The 15,849-nt window shown below is 40.2% G+C and overlaps 1 protein-coding gene across 3 annotated transcripts in view; it reads left to right on the top strand.

Moving 5' to 3' along the window:
• Positions 1-929: 929 nt before the first annotated feature.
• Positions 930-15,849, top strand: part of LOC125981908 (roundabout homolog 1) — a 50,220-nt gene continuing 35,300 nt past the window's right edge. The window contains exons 1-3 of one of the 3 annotated variants that reach the window (XM_049741973.1): positions 930-1,159; positions 4,350-4,474; positions 4,935-5,021. In XM_049741973.1, coding sequence (XP_049597930.1) covers positions 4,387-4,474; positions 4,935-5,021 — 175 coding nt within the window. In that variant the 5' untranslated portion in view covers positions 930-1,159; positions 4,350-4,386. Of the gene's footprint in view, positions 1,160-4,349; positions 4,475-4,934; positions 5,022-5,824; positions 7,621-15,849 lie in introns of those variants that run through there. The other 2 variants (XM_049741972.1, XM_049741974.2) reach the window with 2 other exon arrangements.

The raw sequence follows: 15,849 nt of genomic DNA, 5'->3' as shown, positions 1-15,849 counted from the left end.
CTGCTATTAAAAAAAAAACACACAAAAAAAACAGTTTACTTGAATCATCTTTAAAAGTCGGCCAGACTGGGTTTTAATTGCTCAATGGCTTCTGAGAATGTGACAACATGAAAAAGACAGCATTCTCCGCATTTCAGCCCATCAATTGTGTGTACGTGCGCGTGCGTGTGAGGTTAGATCGAAGTGCATTTTCAGATCAATTCTTCTCTTTTGTTGCACACATCATTACACAGCAGAGGATGCATTTATCATTCATCGTGGCCACGTTTTCCTCAATAAAATCTAGATGATAAGAAAATACCCCAGTCAATTATAAAGTGATTCAATCAATTTAGTATATCGGGGAAGAGAGCAAAAACCCAACATGAAAAAGAGAACTTAGAAAAATATAATTCTGTGGTCAAACACACATGTAGCCGAAGAAATGTGTAAACGGTCTGACTTTTATCTATGATCGCTCTGCAGCGTATAACCTGAGTATGTTTTTGTCAGTGCAATTGGAAACAAAGTGGTAAGGAAATAAATGAATTCAGTTTAATTTGGTGAAAAAGACAGTGGCAAGATTGCTTTGTTGCAGAACACAGTGGGATACATTTCTGCAGTCTGTGCAGCGGTGGCTATCCATATTAAAACAGTGGCTGCAGGAAACCAGGAAAAAAAACCCATACACCATCTTTATCTGTGGATAAACACCAATATGCAAAACTGTGATTGTTAAACCCATGATTAAACGCAAATGAGAAAACAACATTGTGAGAAATGCCAGCGGGCTTATTGTATTTTTTTTTTCATTAGATTGAATTTAAAATGTTCAAGCCACAACAGAAGCTAACATGTTTCTAGTGCCACAGAATCTGCTCTGTAAATGTGCAGCCTTAGGACCCTGAGGAAAAAGTGGACCTACGTTGCTGCAGAGGTAGCTTTGCAATTTGTATGCACCCCATCCGATAGCGCTTCTTGGATCACAGATGGATTAGGAAGGATTTTCATTTAGTATGGCCAACTCCTTTTGATTTTTGTGCTCATCTTCTTGCAGGTCTTCTTGCTTTTTCTCCTTCAACACTCGTGCTTAAATGCTTGAATGCCTGAAAGAAGCACACTGGCAGATTTGGTTATACTGATGAATGGAGCTGTAATATTGGAGGAATCACCTGGGAGGGTAAGTTGTGAAGTTGCGAGTCTTTCTTTTTAGAGTTGCCTCTTTATTATTATTTGTGTTTTAATTTTTTTCTTGCCTATTAATTCAGATTCATTCTGGTTGTTTTGTGCACAAAGTGACAAAGCATTTCCACAAAACTCAATTTTTCCAAAATAATATCTGATATCATGTTTAACTATGCCTGGAGTATTTATCAGTATTTTTGTTCAGGAAATCAAAGTTTGGTTTACTTTCACAGGGTTAAAAAATGTTTCACAGCATGTGTTCATGTTTAAGGTTAATGTTTAAAGAAATGAGGCCATTTTGTTTTGAAACTTTGAATATTCTAACTCATTCGGTTTCTTTTTTCGACTTCTGATGTGGTCTTGAAAACCCAAAAGGGATTAGGTTTTTGGAAGTGTTGGAATTGCATTCAAACTAATCCAGACTCATCGGAACACATCCTGCTACCCCCCCCCCCCCCCCCCCCCATCCACGCTCCCACGCAATACTGGCAACGCAACTGTTGACTCATAAATCCACAAATGTTTCCACCCATCCATCGATCCATTTCAAAATGCAAAATACTCTGTGCTTAAAGGCAGATTGCTCGTGATCACGAATCACTCACATTCCTATTTCCAGCAAAATCTCCAGATTCATCTCACCACATATAGGCTGTATTTATACTGGGATCTGCTGTGGACATATTGGGTCATTCATCTTCTGGGACCAGAGGTCAGTGCCCCTTGTGGCTGGTTCATCGGATCATCTCTTACCCCTCAGGCTAGATTTCCCTCCTCCACAATGGCTGCTGAGCTGACTATGACTTGTTACTGAGCTCTGACAAAGCCCCAGATGAAGCCTATCATACTTAGAACACCATTTGTCTTGTTCTGATAACTCCCAATACGTGTCGTGACAGTGATGAAAACATGTACGTATCTGTCACCCTCCATTCCTGGACAAAATGCCACCCGTTTGTTGTTTTGCAGTTTTTGATTGACAGTTGGCGTAGTGAATTTTTGCTCACATCACACATTTCTATTTGTCTCAATAGAACAAGGCTTTGCCTTCTCACAGCAGCTCCTCTTCCAGCTTCAATTATCAGTGAATCATACTTCCTGGTTCTGCCCCCTGCTGCCTTTCTGTACTCTGGTGATGCTTTCAGACGTCACACCTCACAGCCCATTCAGTCGGACTGGTTAAATAAAAAAAATTAACGGTTGTTCAGACAACCATGAAGGTTTCCATCATCCAAGATGAGGATCTCATAAAACATGCCAAGTAAAAGGTTGACGGCCATAGAGCTGGACATTAAGCTGAAACAAGTTGTACAGTTCATCATTCAGATTAAAGGAAGGGAAAGTTTTGAAATAATTTACAGAATCTGGGTCTCTTATTTTTACATCACAAATACCTGGCATTTGAACAGGGGTGTGTAGACTTATCCACTGGCATTTATAAAACTACATACGTATTTGGTTTCACAACGTACAGACATGCAATGTGGGATGAATAATGTCATCCTACAAATGCCACTCATGTTTCTATGTACAACCTGTATCATTTTTTTTCTATGGGGAATATTATCAGCGCCCGCACAAAAGGAAGTTGGAGGCAAGTGAAGATGGCCTATCTATCGGCTGTTGCGCGCTCGGCGAGGGGGTTGGGGTGCACCTGAAGCTGATTCTGGTCACGCTCTGCTGCTTGCTGGAGTATTGTGATCTGTCTGCAGTGTTACAAGAGGAGCTTCTGCTCTTTCTTATTGACAATATGTTAGATGGTGAGCTGTGATTATTCCCCAGCAGTCGGAGGGAGGAAGGAAATCAGCTCTCCCGTCACCTTTGATCGGAAGGCTCGCCCCTCGGTCCAATGCGCGAGAAGATGAGTCTAACAGATATTGTTATATATTTCAGCAGGAAGCCTTTGAAGTGTGAACGCTCCATTCTTATTGGACACTGTATTAGGTACACCTGCACGGAATAATAAGAGTCATGTGAGAGGTATATCAGAAATTCTACTGGTATTTACAACAATTCTGACATTCTTCTGTCTGTATTTCTCATATGATGCATTTTATTTAACAAAATAATGCAATAATGTTGCTATCACATTTAATTTTCACTAGTCTGCAAAATGCAATATCCCTCGCTCAAATATTACATGCAGATTTTTTTCGAGACAGTAGTCCTGAATATTAATATCATTGATACTGAATATGGTATAGCTGCTGGATATTATTCTTTCTGCCTCAAAGCATCTTTATGAGATTCTTTCATTGACGTGTCGAGCATGCTGATATGCCACACCGCTACATTCGTTGACAAGACTCCACACAATTTCATTAACCAGACCCAGACTATAGCGACACTTGTGTTTGAGCTATGCAACACATTTGTATGGATACAAACTGCTTACAGCTACATTGTGGCATTGCTTACACCTCCAAAACAATTATGGTCCCTCCTTGTCAATGGGTGGACACTTTTTTGCTCAAGTGTTTTGGCATATTTGTAGTTCTGGCTGTGGACGTTCATTTTGCAGAACAATTAAAGTGGCACATGATGATGGTGGGCGTTGGGCGCCAAGACATCCCGGGAATCTGGCTGTCCATTGGACAGACGGGAAGAGTTGCAAGGCTTTTTGTAGCACAGATGGCTGATCAGAAGAACCGACTTATTATTTCTGCTGTTATGTTTCTTTGTAAAGGACCGGGTGGAAATGGGAAGGATGCAGATTTAGCTTGATCTTGGATTGGGAGTGAAAATTCACCAACCACAACATTAGGGACACCTGGTCAGAGCTGTATGAAAGCACAATGGTGTAATAATACCTTGATAAAAGCAGCTCTTATTTTCGTTCAAATGTGCAGACTGTTTGATTTACGGCATACTTGTAGGGTCAAGCAAAGATACTGGAGTTAACCCTGAAACTGCAGTAATCTTCATTTTCTCACTTCGTAAGGACGTGCTCAGACTCAAGAAGAAAGCATCACAGTTTGACTACATGCTGTGCGGGATTTAGAAGGAAGCCCATCCCTCTTCCTCAAAGAGCATGGCTTTGCATGATGCATAGCAGCAGGATTGGTGGTGTGAAGCATCTGCGTCGTGACATTGTAATCACTCAAATGGTTCTTAAAAATTGTAGAGATTGTTTGCAAATGCTACCACATATTTCTCGCTAATTATTCAAATGTGTTTGGTTCCAGGTGCATTAAGTCCCAATTAAAGGCAGAGCCAGGAATCATGCTGGCACTTGCCACCACATTCATTCTCATCAGCATGCTTGGTGTCGAGCGAGTGGGGTGCGGCAGTGCTGTGGACATTTTGTCAGGTAAGAAATTGTTCCGATGAGCAAGCACATGTGCTCGTGTCTCATCAAATTACTCATTAGACCTAGGATGTGTTAAACCTTTAATTATAGTTGAAATAATGTCTAGCTCTTTTCACGTTATATAATGAAAGCAATTTTGAAATATCTTCAGCTCAGCATCAGCTACACGTATGCGCATTCAGTTTAGATCCAATACAAGAGGTGCATCAAATAGTTTCTAAGATGAGGAAGAGGAACGCCATCCTTCGAAACAGATCAGCTGTTTGTCGATGCAGTTATACTGCCCTCGAGCGGTTGAAAAGAAACAAGCCCCAGCTACAGTAGACTGTTGCTGTCACTTTTACATCCAAAAACTGCTGCTCGCTTCACGTTTGCTGATTTTTATTTATGCATTATTTTTTTTTAAGGGACAAGTATGTAAAAATGAAACACAGTGACAATGTGATTCATTTCCAAACAGATAAATACAGACGAAACCGTGACGTAATCACCCCAAAACCTGAAATGCAACCTGCAGCAGACCACGACAGCAGCTATGGATACAAAGGTACTGTCCAGTACAAGCTCTTTAACATTGACAACATTTGGGTCCATCTGCATCATTTACATAATGACTGGTTTTAAAGCATTAACCAATGTTCTATTAAATGTCAGAAATACGCCCAAGCAGAGTGTAGCTCCAGGTTAGAGTAATGGGAGTATAATTTTAGACTACTGTAAACTATAATGGCGACCCCAATTTCCAGGAATGGGAATTTGTTTTTATGTGCTGACAGACAATGTCGAACTTAATAACAGTTAAGCAGCTGGACACATCCAGTGTTTTGTCTAAGGCCAACAAAGCCCCCCCATTGTGCCGCGAGACAAGCATTTGCACAACAATGGTACGCCCCACAAAAATATGCCCACTTTTAATATTATTCTCCGGATTATTGGAACCCTTCAAAATAGATGTAACAAGAATTTCAAACTCAAAGAACAAAAACGTGGTCTGAGACATTATTGGAGGGTAAGTGAATTATTTTGCGAGAAAACAGTGAGATGGTAGGCACACAACTAATAATGTGGCATTGACTTCACCCTAACCCTACTTGGACAAAGCCCAGGAAATCATGGAATTCAAACCCGATACTGTTCATTCGAGAGACAGATGTGCTGTTACTGTACTTCTCCAAATTAATTTGTAATATGAAAAAAGTGACATACTATAGCACCATTACCAGACATGCAAGTATTTAAAACACTGCATCTAAATTGAAGCTTGTACTGGCTATTTTTCATGGTTTATGAAATAGTTTTGATCTCCCTTTTTCTCCTTTCAAGATGAAAAACATTTTTTTCCCCTCAAAAAATGTGAGTCTTTATGCTCCAGCCAGAAGAAAAAAAAAAAAACACGACAGCGAGACTATAAGGACTTGAAAGGCTCTTCATTCTTTAAAGAGTGGAATGAGACTGGCTACCACGCTGCTCATTTCGAGAGACAGAGAGAAGAGGAGATGCAGCTAGCTATTGCATCAGATTCCACTGCTGTGATTTGGGTGAAGAACGTGAAGGTTGTTTCTCATTCATACAGGGCTTTGTATGATGCAGAGTAACCGCATTGATGTGCAGTGACAGACAGGCAAAGATATAAATGAGTGAAGCAAACTGAAAAAGCCAATGAACTGACAGAGATATGAAATGGGGAAGGCAGACTCCCTTCGATTAATCATAACCATCTGCATTTATGAGTTAAATGCACATGCAACAATGCACATTCCATTATAGGGTGAAAACGTATGAAATATTTGTCATCTTGATATTTATTTTGAAGTGAAAAACAGTTCTCAGTCTCTGGCTTTGCCATTGCATGCTTTGTGTTGTCATGAAGACAGGCATGTCTTTGTGACACAATATTTTCACCATCTGTTCCTGGAAAATATTCCACTGCTTTGAAATGTGAGCAATGCTCTAAATATTTGTCAGAATTCACGTGACCTTCTTTTGTTGCGGCACCTGTTGTTGAGGCGACATAGGCACATGATGGTTTCCGCACTGAGTCTCTTTATCCTCTAGGGGGCGTGCTTACATTTTGACAATAATATTCTGAGCGCTTGCTTGGTATTTGCTCTAGTTACAGGGGAAAATAACTTTCCTCATTTGAATATGCACTGTTCGGATTCAGCGTGTGACGGTTTCGTCAACATGTGTCATCTCGTGGCGTGAAATGTTCAGCAGCATCACAACTGTAATGCAATTCCACTCATATCTAATTTCCCCAATGGCACGCTGAGAGGTCAGGGGGTGAGAAGTGAATCGATTTTTGGTCATCTTAAAAAAAAAAAAAAAAACAATGCTGCTGCTGGCTGGCTGGGGGGGGGGATTAAGAGACCACTGGTAATAAATTATTAGTTTATTTGATTAAAAGGTTCACATTTGAGCAACATGGATATATTGTGCAAATAATTGTCATTTCAAGCATGAATAAAAATGATAAAAAAAGTCAACCCCCATCCTCACACTTGAATGAAATCGTTTAATATCCACAGCAGTGAGCACTTCTTACCAAATATTTATGAATTATTGGCATTTTTTAAGTGCTACAAACAAGGAATCGTGGGTCGTCAAGGGTGGAATCTCCTGAGCAGCAGCGGTAAAATCCGAGCCCACTTCTCGTGTGCGCACTGACGCAGACACACAACGGTCTCACCCAACCAACGCCGCTTCCACTTTTGCAGCAGTCTGGCGTGCACGGGCTCCACATTGAAACCTCGCTAAAAAGTGCTCGCCACAATATTTCTATTAGGTCATTTCCTACTTGCGCGAAATGACGATTGGACTCAGGCGATGGATGCGGTGAAGTTGCCGTCGCCGGTCCGAAGCGAGGAGCCGCGTGGAGAAAGCCCCCTATTTTGTCTCGAGTGGGATACTTCATCGAGAACTCATCTGAACTTTAAGCGGGCATCTCTCCGCGAGGAGTGGTTCTGAGACTCTTTAATTCGACCAAGCCTGACAGCAACTCGGGCTCACAAGTTCGGATTTAGATGAACTAAGTGTAAGCACAACGCATTCAAAGTCTGGAATACTCCGACTGCTGCTTCTTTGAATGATGCCTGCCCGTTCCAAGGGGATTTATTGGCTTTTGGCATTTCTGCACCTTTGTTCAGGTATGTTGTTAATTTGTTCTAAGGCAACGTGAAAGGGGCTATGATGAGATGCAGATGGCAGATTGAAAATGTAACTGTTTGACCATTTCCAAGTTTGTTCGGATAAGAAGGTGGAAGGTACCAGTGTGGATGCAAGTTGTACTATATACCTATGTTTTTTCATTTATTTTATTTTTTACTTTTTTTCCATCACTAAGTGTGCCCTCAAGTGTTCCCTAGTATCCATTTACTGTACATATAGGTATCTCTTGTAAGCCTCTTTTATTCAGCTCTTATCTCGCCCAGGGAAGTTAATTGCCATAATAGGTGTCAAAATGGGGGAGAGGATTTCTGCAAAAGTAGTTTTTATGCATAAGAGCGTTGGCATGTGTGTGCCTGCCTACCATCTTCAGCCCTCAGTGGGCGTATGCGGCACAGGAGCTGTCGGTTAATGAGGAAGACTGCACTGGAACAGTCCCACCAGTCAAACCAGTACATGTTTGGTATTTTAACTGGATGGAAAATGAGGCCCTTGTGCACTGTCACTCGTTCTGCAGATGGGCTCATTACAAGAAAGAAAATCTTCAAGGGGCTTCCTACCCTAAAGGACGCTTAACAATAACAACAAGGTTACCTGCTCATTATTTGAGATTGTGTTGTGCTTTATCGGGAGACATACAGAATGGGTGTGTCACCTTTGTGTGGCATGTAGTAGACTGTAAAAAGTCACATTGTTAGGGATGCAAGTGCAAAGCTGGTGATGCAGATGCAAAGCTGGCGAGTTAGTTGTAATATGAAAGGACTTACTTCTACTTATATACTGCTTTGGCATTAAAGCATACGTATATAGTAAATAAGAGTCATGTAACACGGTGTCCGAGACACATCAAATTAATGTTCAGATCATTTTTTATTCCAAAATGTGGTAAAAATAAAGTTCATGGTCAACCAAAAAGTAGAGAGAGGGGGAAAAAACCCCCCAAATGTTTTGTTTGCACCTGCCTCAGTTTGTCCGCACAGACAAAGACAGCTGTCAATAGCATTCATTCATTCATTCACCGTAAATGTCAGACATTGACTGATGGGTTTATTTAGTGCAGCTATTGTAGAACTGTGGGGATTTATCAACTTCACAATGACTGTAGGTTGATTCGGAATGGTTTGATTTGCATACCATTGCGCAATAAAAGGCGACAACAGCGCCTCTATTGTGGGGTTGAGCTCTTCTGACCATGTTTGTTGTGACTCCAATGTAGCCAGAGACAAAATGCGGACCTTCTCCACATCAAGAGCTCAAAAATAAACCTCACGACAACAGGTTTCCGCTTTGTTGTCTTTACAATTCCAAACTGACAAATTTTGGTCTCACCGCACCGACCACAGACCTTTACTATGAGAGCTCCAGCAGTTCTCTCCATAAGTCATTCTTCTTTTATGTTCTGCCAGTTATTCTTGAAACAGACCTCAGATCTGTTTTTTAGCCCTGTTCGAAGATGCGCTTACTTCAAAATTAACAAAACCGTCGGCAACAAGCTGGTAATTCTATTGATTTATTCAGCTGAAGATGCCTGACATGAAAGTCATGCCCTACAGGAACGACTCAATAATATTGAGCAATGAATAAACTAACATTTTGGCTTCTTGTGAGATTCTTCTTTAGAATAAAGTATTTCGAGTGTTACAAACACTCACTGATCAACTCGGAAAAATTCATTTGTAACACAGATCACCGTTATTAGGAAACAGCAGTCAATTCTTAGAGCTGCCAGTATGCATTGTATTTTTGCATCATATTGAAAGTTGTTTGTAATATTATAACACTGAGCTCTTAAAGTGTGAGGTTAAGTATTTCTGTTGTGCCGTGACAGGCCACCTGGAATTACTTTGGGAGTTTAATCTCTGGCTTTATAAAGCTGCCACCAGTAATGGATGCCAGATGATACATAACAGTCTAAATGGCCATCATTAAAAAAAAAAAAAAACATGCACTTGTGCCCATGTGCGTTTGTCCCGCACATTTTAATTATACATCCCCAGAGTGATGCTGTGACTACCCGTGCCATTTCACCTGCTTTGTTTGGATGGTCTGTAAACATAGCTTTTGAAACAAGGTGGAAATTAATGTGCCATTCTGTGCTTTCCCTGTTAACAGCTTTTTACCAGTAGACGTTACGATTACTCCAAAATTGAGATGCTGTCGTTGAGCAAAAAAAAAGGCCCAAACAAATGTTTTTAAAACATGGCAGCATTTTCTCACCTTTGCTCTTTTTACGTATTACAGAAAATGTCATGTTTTGGAATCAGGATGTGGTTGGGACTCAGAAATAGCTCTCAACACGCCTGTACAACACATTTTGCTCTTCAATTGAGTTTGATTGCTGAGATGAAGCTGCTATTAGGCCAAATAAAAATAAGTGGAAGAATCAGAGCAGAGGAAGGAAAGTTATCATTACAGTACCATTAGGAATGATTTTCTGCCAGAGGTTATGTTTTGATCGCTTCAATACTTGGAAAAAAATCTCAATCTCCACAAAGCTTGGACATAGATGAGTGGTTACAAGCTACCTTTATTTCATTACAATTATCCAATATTTTTTTGGGGGGGGAAACGCTCTGGTCAGAGTAGTTTGGCAACTGACTTTTTGTTTTGACATGAATATAATGAATAATATAAATAATAGCTTTTACTGCATTACAATGAACTACGTTCCGCTTGCCATTTTGCCAGCGTGTTTTTTTTTTTTTCATAATGTCAATGGAATTGGATGAGTACAAACTGCTGGAGACATCGGGCTGACTGGAATTGGTAGTAAACCGGTTTTGGGTTGACATGGCTTATTACTCCTCCAGTTTTGGCAAGTGACACTCTTGGCTGCTAGAGGTTGACCAACATATTGACATGGCACTTGTTACAGAAGGCTGGACCTCGAGTAATGATTGCCTGATTGGAGGGAACTAGCTTCTTGTAGCCTCTCCCAAGGTAACAAGACTCCCGGGGGTCTTTCCTGAGTTGACAGTGATGAGCTGAGGCTTTCCGCTAATGAGGCCTTTTTTTTTCTCCCTCTGTGGATGATATGGGATATCTTTGTAACCGAGGACTCATTTTGGTGTATCGGATGGAATCGTCATCAAATTTGCACGTTACTATACAAACGATAATGTATGAAATTTTGTCGAACCCAAGTGTATTTGGTTGAGAATGAATGTGCATTCATGCATTTGGAATGATGTTAGCTCAGCTTGCTATCCAAGGGTTTTTGACTCTTATGGAAATCTGTGATGGTTTCCTGCAACGCTTTGTGGAGTCTAAGCACGATTGCCAACCCTTGTGAGAGTAAGGGGGCGGGTGTTCAAGTTCACAGGTCATCACACTTGCACAAAGGCATGCACATCCACTCTGACACGCACACATAACTCCCAATTTTGAATGGGATCGATTACTGCCTGCCATGCTGAGAGTTGTCGGTTCCTAGCCTAAGGGAACCTCCCACACCTGTAGTATTCCGTTTGCGTCCATCATTTGTCTGTGGAAGAAGAGGAAAAGCATTTTGGTCAAATTTCTGATCTATGCATGTAAGTATTTCAAAATACACATCCATAAAAAATAATTACTTGTCATCACATTAAAATTAGACAAATTTGATTATTTTTAGTCTGCAAACAACATCTAAGATTTTTGATTTTTTTAATTCCCAAAGACACTTCTGAATACTTTTAAATATTTCCATATTTACGACTTGTGTGGATAATTCAAGGCTTTCATAGCCATGTGTTTTGAAGTAGTTCAAGTGACTTCTAATGTGTGGTTATTCCTCAAATGGGAACAAAATGTTTTACCCCTGTGACCCTGCAAGTTGTACATGTATGATTGAAGAGAATCTGGCGATGATTGAGGTGCTCTCAGAATGCTCTCGCTGCTTCTCTAGGATGTGGCTTTTAACAGACGTCAAGCGAATTAATATTTTGAAAAGACAGCTTTAAAGGTCATGGAAATAGTATGACCTCAGAGATGCGTCTTGAGGTTACATCTGTGTGAGCCATCTCTTCTCCAGTGGAACGTTCTATAATCAATACCATCAATATGCTTTGTGGAAGATCTTCCACGCTATTTTCACTTTCACAGCAAAATGCAACCGGAGAGGACACATTCGCACATCAGAGGTGGATGCAGACTCACAAATCATTTAAGTCGGCACAAATTAATTGCAAAAAATAAAAAATAAAAAATGAAAACCCTAATGGATTACTATTAGAAAGGGAGCACATGAGTCGTGCAGCTCATCTCTCTGCCATCCCTTCCATCCTTCTCATCTTTCCTCTTCAATTCGTCTGTCATTACTGACAATGTTCAAAGCACTATGTGGCAAGATTGCGGGATAAAAAGTATTTTTCCCACCAGAGCTTCTCTCACAGAGAGAATAACCATAATGCATTTAATTAGAGCCATTGTTAGATGGTATAGCTTTGAATTCATTTATCAATCCACTGGCAAGACTAAAGCGTATGAATTGATGATTGTGTATTATTAGTAGATTTGAAAGCAGGGTATTAATGTAAATACAGCACAGTAGGCAATAATGCATTATCAAGGGCTCATGCTTTATTTTGATTTAGGGCATTGAAGAGCCAAGTATTTTCTGAGGTAAAAAAGTTTCAAAGCCGTCAGCGCGTGCTCTTGACATTGACTCATTTATAGAAATTTCAATCAAAAGAACAGAAAGCTGAATTATGGTTTAGAGCCAAGAGCCTTCAGTCAACTAAGTTGAGTGGAAAGACAAGCAATTAAAATTTCACATGATTGAAATAAACTGCTTCAGGTTAATGAGGTGGGTAAATTGGAAAAGAAGTGAAGGGGGATTGCATCAGTGTCTGGATGAGCTGTGTTGTCTTTGACAGACATATGTGGCTGGAATTATTGCAATTACACCACGTGGAGATTTTTAAAATAAGAACCAAAAGATTAAAAAGAAAACTGGAGGCAGTCCATTAATCTACTCGACTTTTTGTCCCCGTAGTTTATCTGACTATGGAAAGCTTCACCTCCAATCATCCAAACTACCAGCAGTCATTTCTGTTTTCATTTGTTTAAAGCTCCTTCCAATCATCTCTTCATTTGGCTGGCCAATTAAAATGAAATCTGCCTACAGCTTCTAATTAACTCAATTATTTTGTTACATTTGAGATATCAATGAATGAAATCATCAACATCAACTGTTGCCAACAATTTTTAAATTGGATGCAAGTTTACGACCCCTTACTTGAGAGTCCCTCCGGGTCCATCTGGGAAATGTTGCCAATCACGGCAAGTTTAGATAATCATTGTGCTTGGGGCGCTTATCACATGGCTGCATCAAGGTGATAACCGCTGGCAGAAGGCCATCCAACAATCGTGACTCATTTTAGTGACTGGACTTTGAATGCTGCACTTCCAAAAAATCAAATGTACCATAGGCAAGTGCAATCTGTTGGCTGATCAACTCCATATTATTTTAAGACTCACATGTCTTTATTTTTTGTTTTTCTTTCCCATTTGGTCAGCAACTACCAACTTGCATTCGTCAGAATCACTATTTCCCCTTCTGGCCCCAATCAAGCCAGCCAAATAAAACACATTTAAGCACACAAGCATAATATATTCTCAGATTACTGTCTGACCATATAATTTTATCACCCTCTTGCAGACCTTTTTGAAAGTTGAGAGTTCTAATAGTAATGGTTTGAAATGGCTGTGGTCTTTTCTGTAAAAAGAGAGAGAGAAAAAGGATCTTTTCAATCCCATCATACGAGTGAGGTGTGTGTGTGTGTGTGTGTGTGGGGGGGGGGGGGGGGGGGTGAAAAGCAATTTGTACGTCCACATTTTGAACAGTATTTGCTCAGAGGAACTGATTGACACAAGCAGGTTTGTTGTGGAAGAAAGGTCAGCATATGATGGACTTCCAGCAGCCATTTCTCATCCTTGCTGAACTCTTGACATCAGTTTCTGCTGCACTACTTTATTGCTGTGGCAGCATTGCTTCTTCTTCCAGCATGTAATAAGGAGGTTGTGGAGGGTACACCACCCCACACATTCTGTATGCCATCTAAAAATGAAGCACCAGGCTGAAGTCATGTAGGCCAAATCTTTCGCCGCAAAGTTAAATCTCATCTCGTTGGAGGAATTTTGTTTCATATGAATATTCATTGATACCAATACAAAGCACCCGATACCACTATTCCAACACAAATAAATGGACAACAATGTCCAGATGAAAATGAACAATCCAGCCAGGATTTGACATCTTTCAGACTCACTGAGCAAAGTCTCGTTCTATTGAGTCATCATGACAGTTACTCACATCTGGGTTGCTTCTACCAGAGGCTTAATTAAGTCCAAAAATGACTTGAGGTCATCCAGATGTTCACATACGTCACACAATGACACCATTTAAATGTAATAGAAAATATGTATTAATTGAATTTGTTAAGAAAAAAAATCTTGTTTAAATGGTGACAATGGGGAAATGAAAGTCACACTCCAGGAGGACAAATCACATCATGCACGTCATTAAACTGATTCTCTCATTTCAGAGTAAGTACACTGTTAAATGTCCTTAGAAAATACACCTGGGCCACTTCAATGTCTGCGTCCGTCACTGGAAGTCTGACTTTTAGCTCTGCTTGAGAAAAACCCAATGACAAAAGCAGAAACCGGACTTTCCATTGTACATTTAATGGAGTGAGGAGAAGCATGTCAGCTTTGCTGCTGGCCTCCTGGTAGTGGTGAACAGCGGGAGGTTGCACCCTCTGCATCTTGTTTATGCATAAAGGAATTGGAAGTAAGGTACAAAATATGCTTGATGGATTGATTCTGTTCTTTATGTATGCCGTTGACCTAGTTGGCTCAGATTTTTATCACGTACCAGCAGTGTTCTTGTCTGATTCTGCCCTGGGGACCTAATTGCATGTTACCTTCTCAGTGAACATTTAACAGATGGCAATTCAAGTATTTTATTCCTTCCTCTTTTCCCCGACAATAATTTTTGTATTAACAACACTGTGAAAAAGAAAAAATGTTGCAAGACTTGAATCATCATAAAATTACACATCTGCAGTATGCCCAGTTTGTATATTATTTCTGCTTGCATGTTCACTTGGTTTACTCTCCTCTCAACATCTGGCTTTGCACTACAGTAATGGGAGTTGTTATCATGTCCATGACCTTGCCTTTCATCTCCAGGGACGTTTGTATTGGCCATTGTGCTATTAAAAGTCTGCATGCCAGGGAGAGCGAAATATTGATAAACCCAGATTAAAAAGCTCTTCCATGAATGCAATTTTGGAAGGCTCAATTGTTGCCAAGAAGCGTGTCTGTAGACGGCTCTTACCGACCACCCTGACATTTGTGAATGACAGTGTTTAATTGTTTCACTAAATTGCAGTTTATACAACCTGGGAAAGAATTTCTGGAATTTATTGGCTTCCCCTTGTTTTGCCTCACAAATTGAAGAGTGAATGATTGAAGTGCATGTCTTCAAGGTTTGAGTCAAGCAACAAATTCATGTTAGCACAATGTGTGTTTACATTTTTTCCCCGTTGTTGGACAACAGGGAAATGCATTTATTAATGTTCATCACAACACAGGTCATGACTGTTCAATACTAGCTCTGTCGAGGGGCAAGAAAAATCTGCCTTGCAGCATCTTTCAGTATACAATATACATCGCTTGTTTATTCCACATTTTTGAAAGGATTCAGTATTGAACATGACCAAGCAGAGCCAGTCCAAGTCCTCTGGTTGTGGATTTTTAGTTTTTAAGCTTTGTCAGTTGTCTTAACTGAATCCCTCAAGTAATCTTAAAAGTCTCACTGTGCCAGCTGTCACTCAAACAATATTTTGAGTTTAAATCTGTGGCATGATGTTATTTTTAACTCCACATTATTACCACGGCATATGCATTCAGAAGTCTCTGCTCCTTTCTGCATTTATAATTTTTGCTGGTTGTTCAAACTTACATTCCTGCTGCAACCAACATGGCGGGTGTACTGTGGCTGAATGAAAGTAATCCCTCCACAGGAATTATGGCATAAAAGGAGCTATATATACAAACAAAACTGATGAGAAACCAAACATGCCTGGGCAAGATCTGACAGGACGGCTCCGATTGGTTGACACAAGAAACTCGGCTGACGAGAACAGGTGGACAAACTGAAAGAAGAAGATGAGACATGAAAAAGAGACACTGAAAATCATGATAAAAAATCATTAATTGCC

This window comes from Syngnathus scovelli, chromosome 15 (genome assembly GCF_024217435.2).
Source record: "Syngnathus scovelli strain Florida chromosome 15, RoL_Ssco_1.2, whole genome shotgun sequence".
NCBI lineage: Eukaryota > Metazoa > Chordata > Actinopteri > Syngnathiformes > Syngnathidae > Syngnathus > Syngnathus scovelli.
The sequence above is the reverse complement of the archived record's forward strand: the minus strand, read 5'-3'. Positions and strand labels throughout refer to the sequence as shown.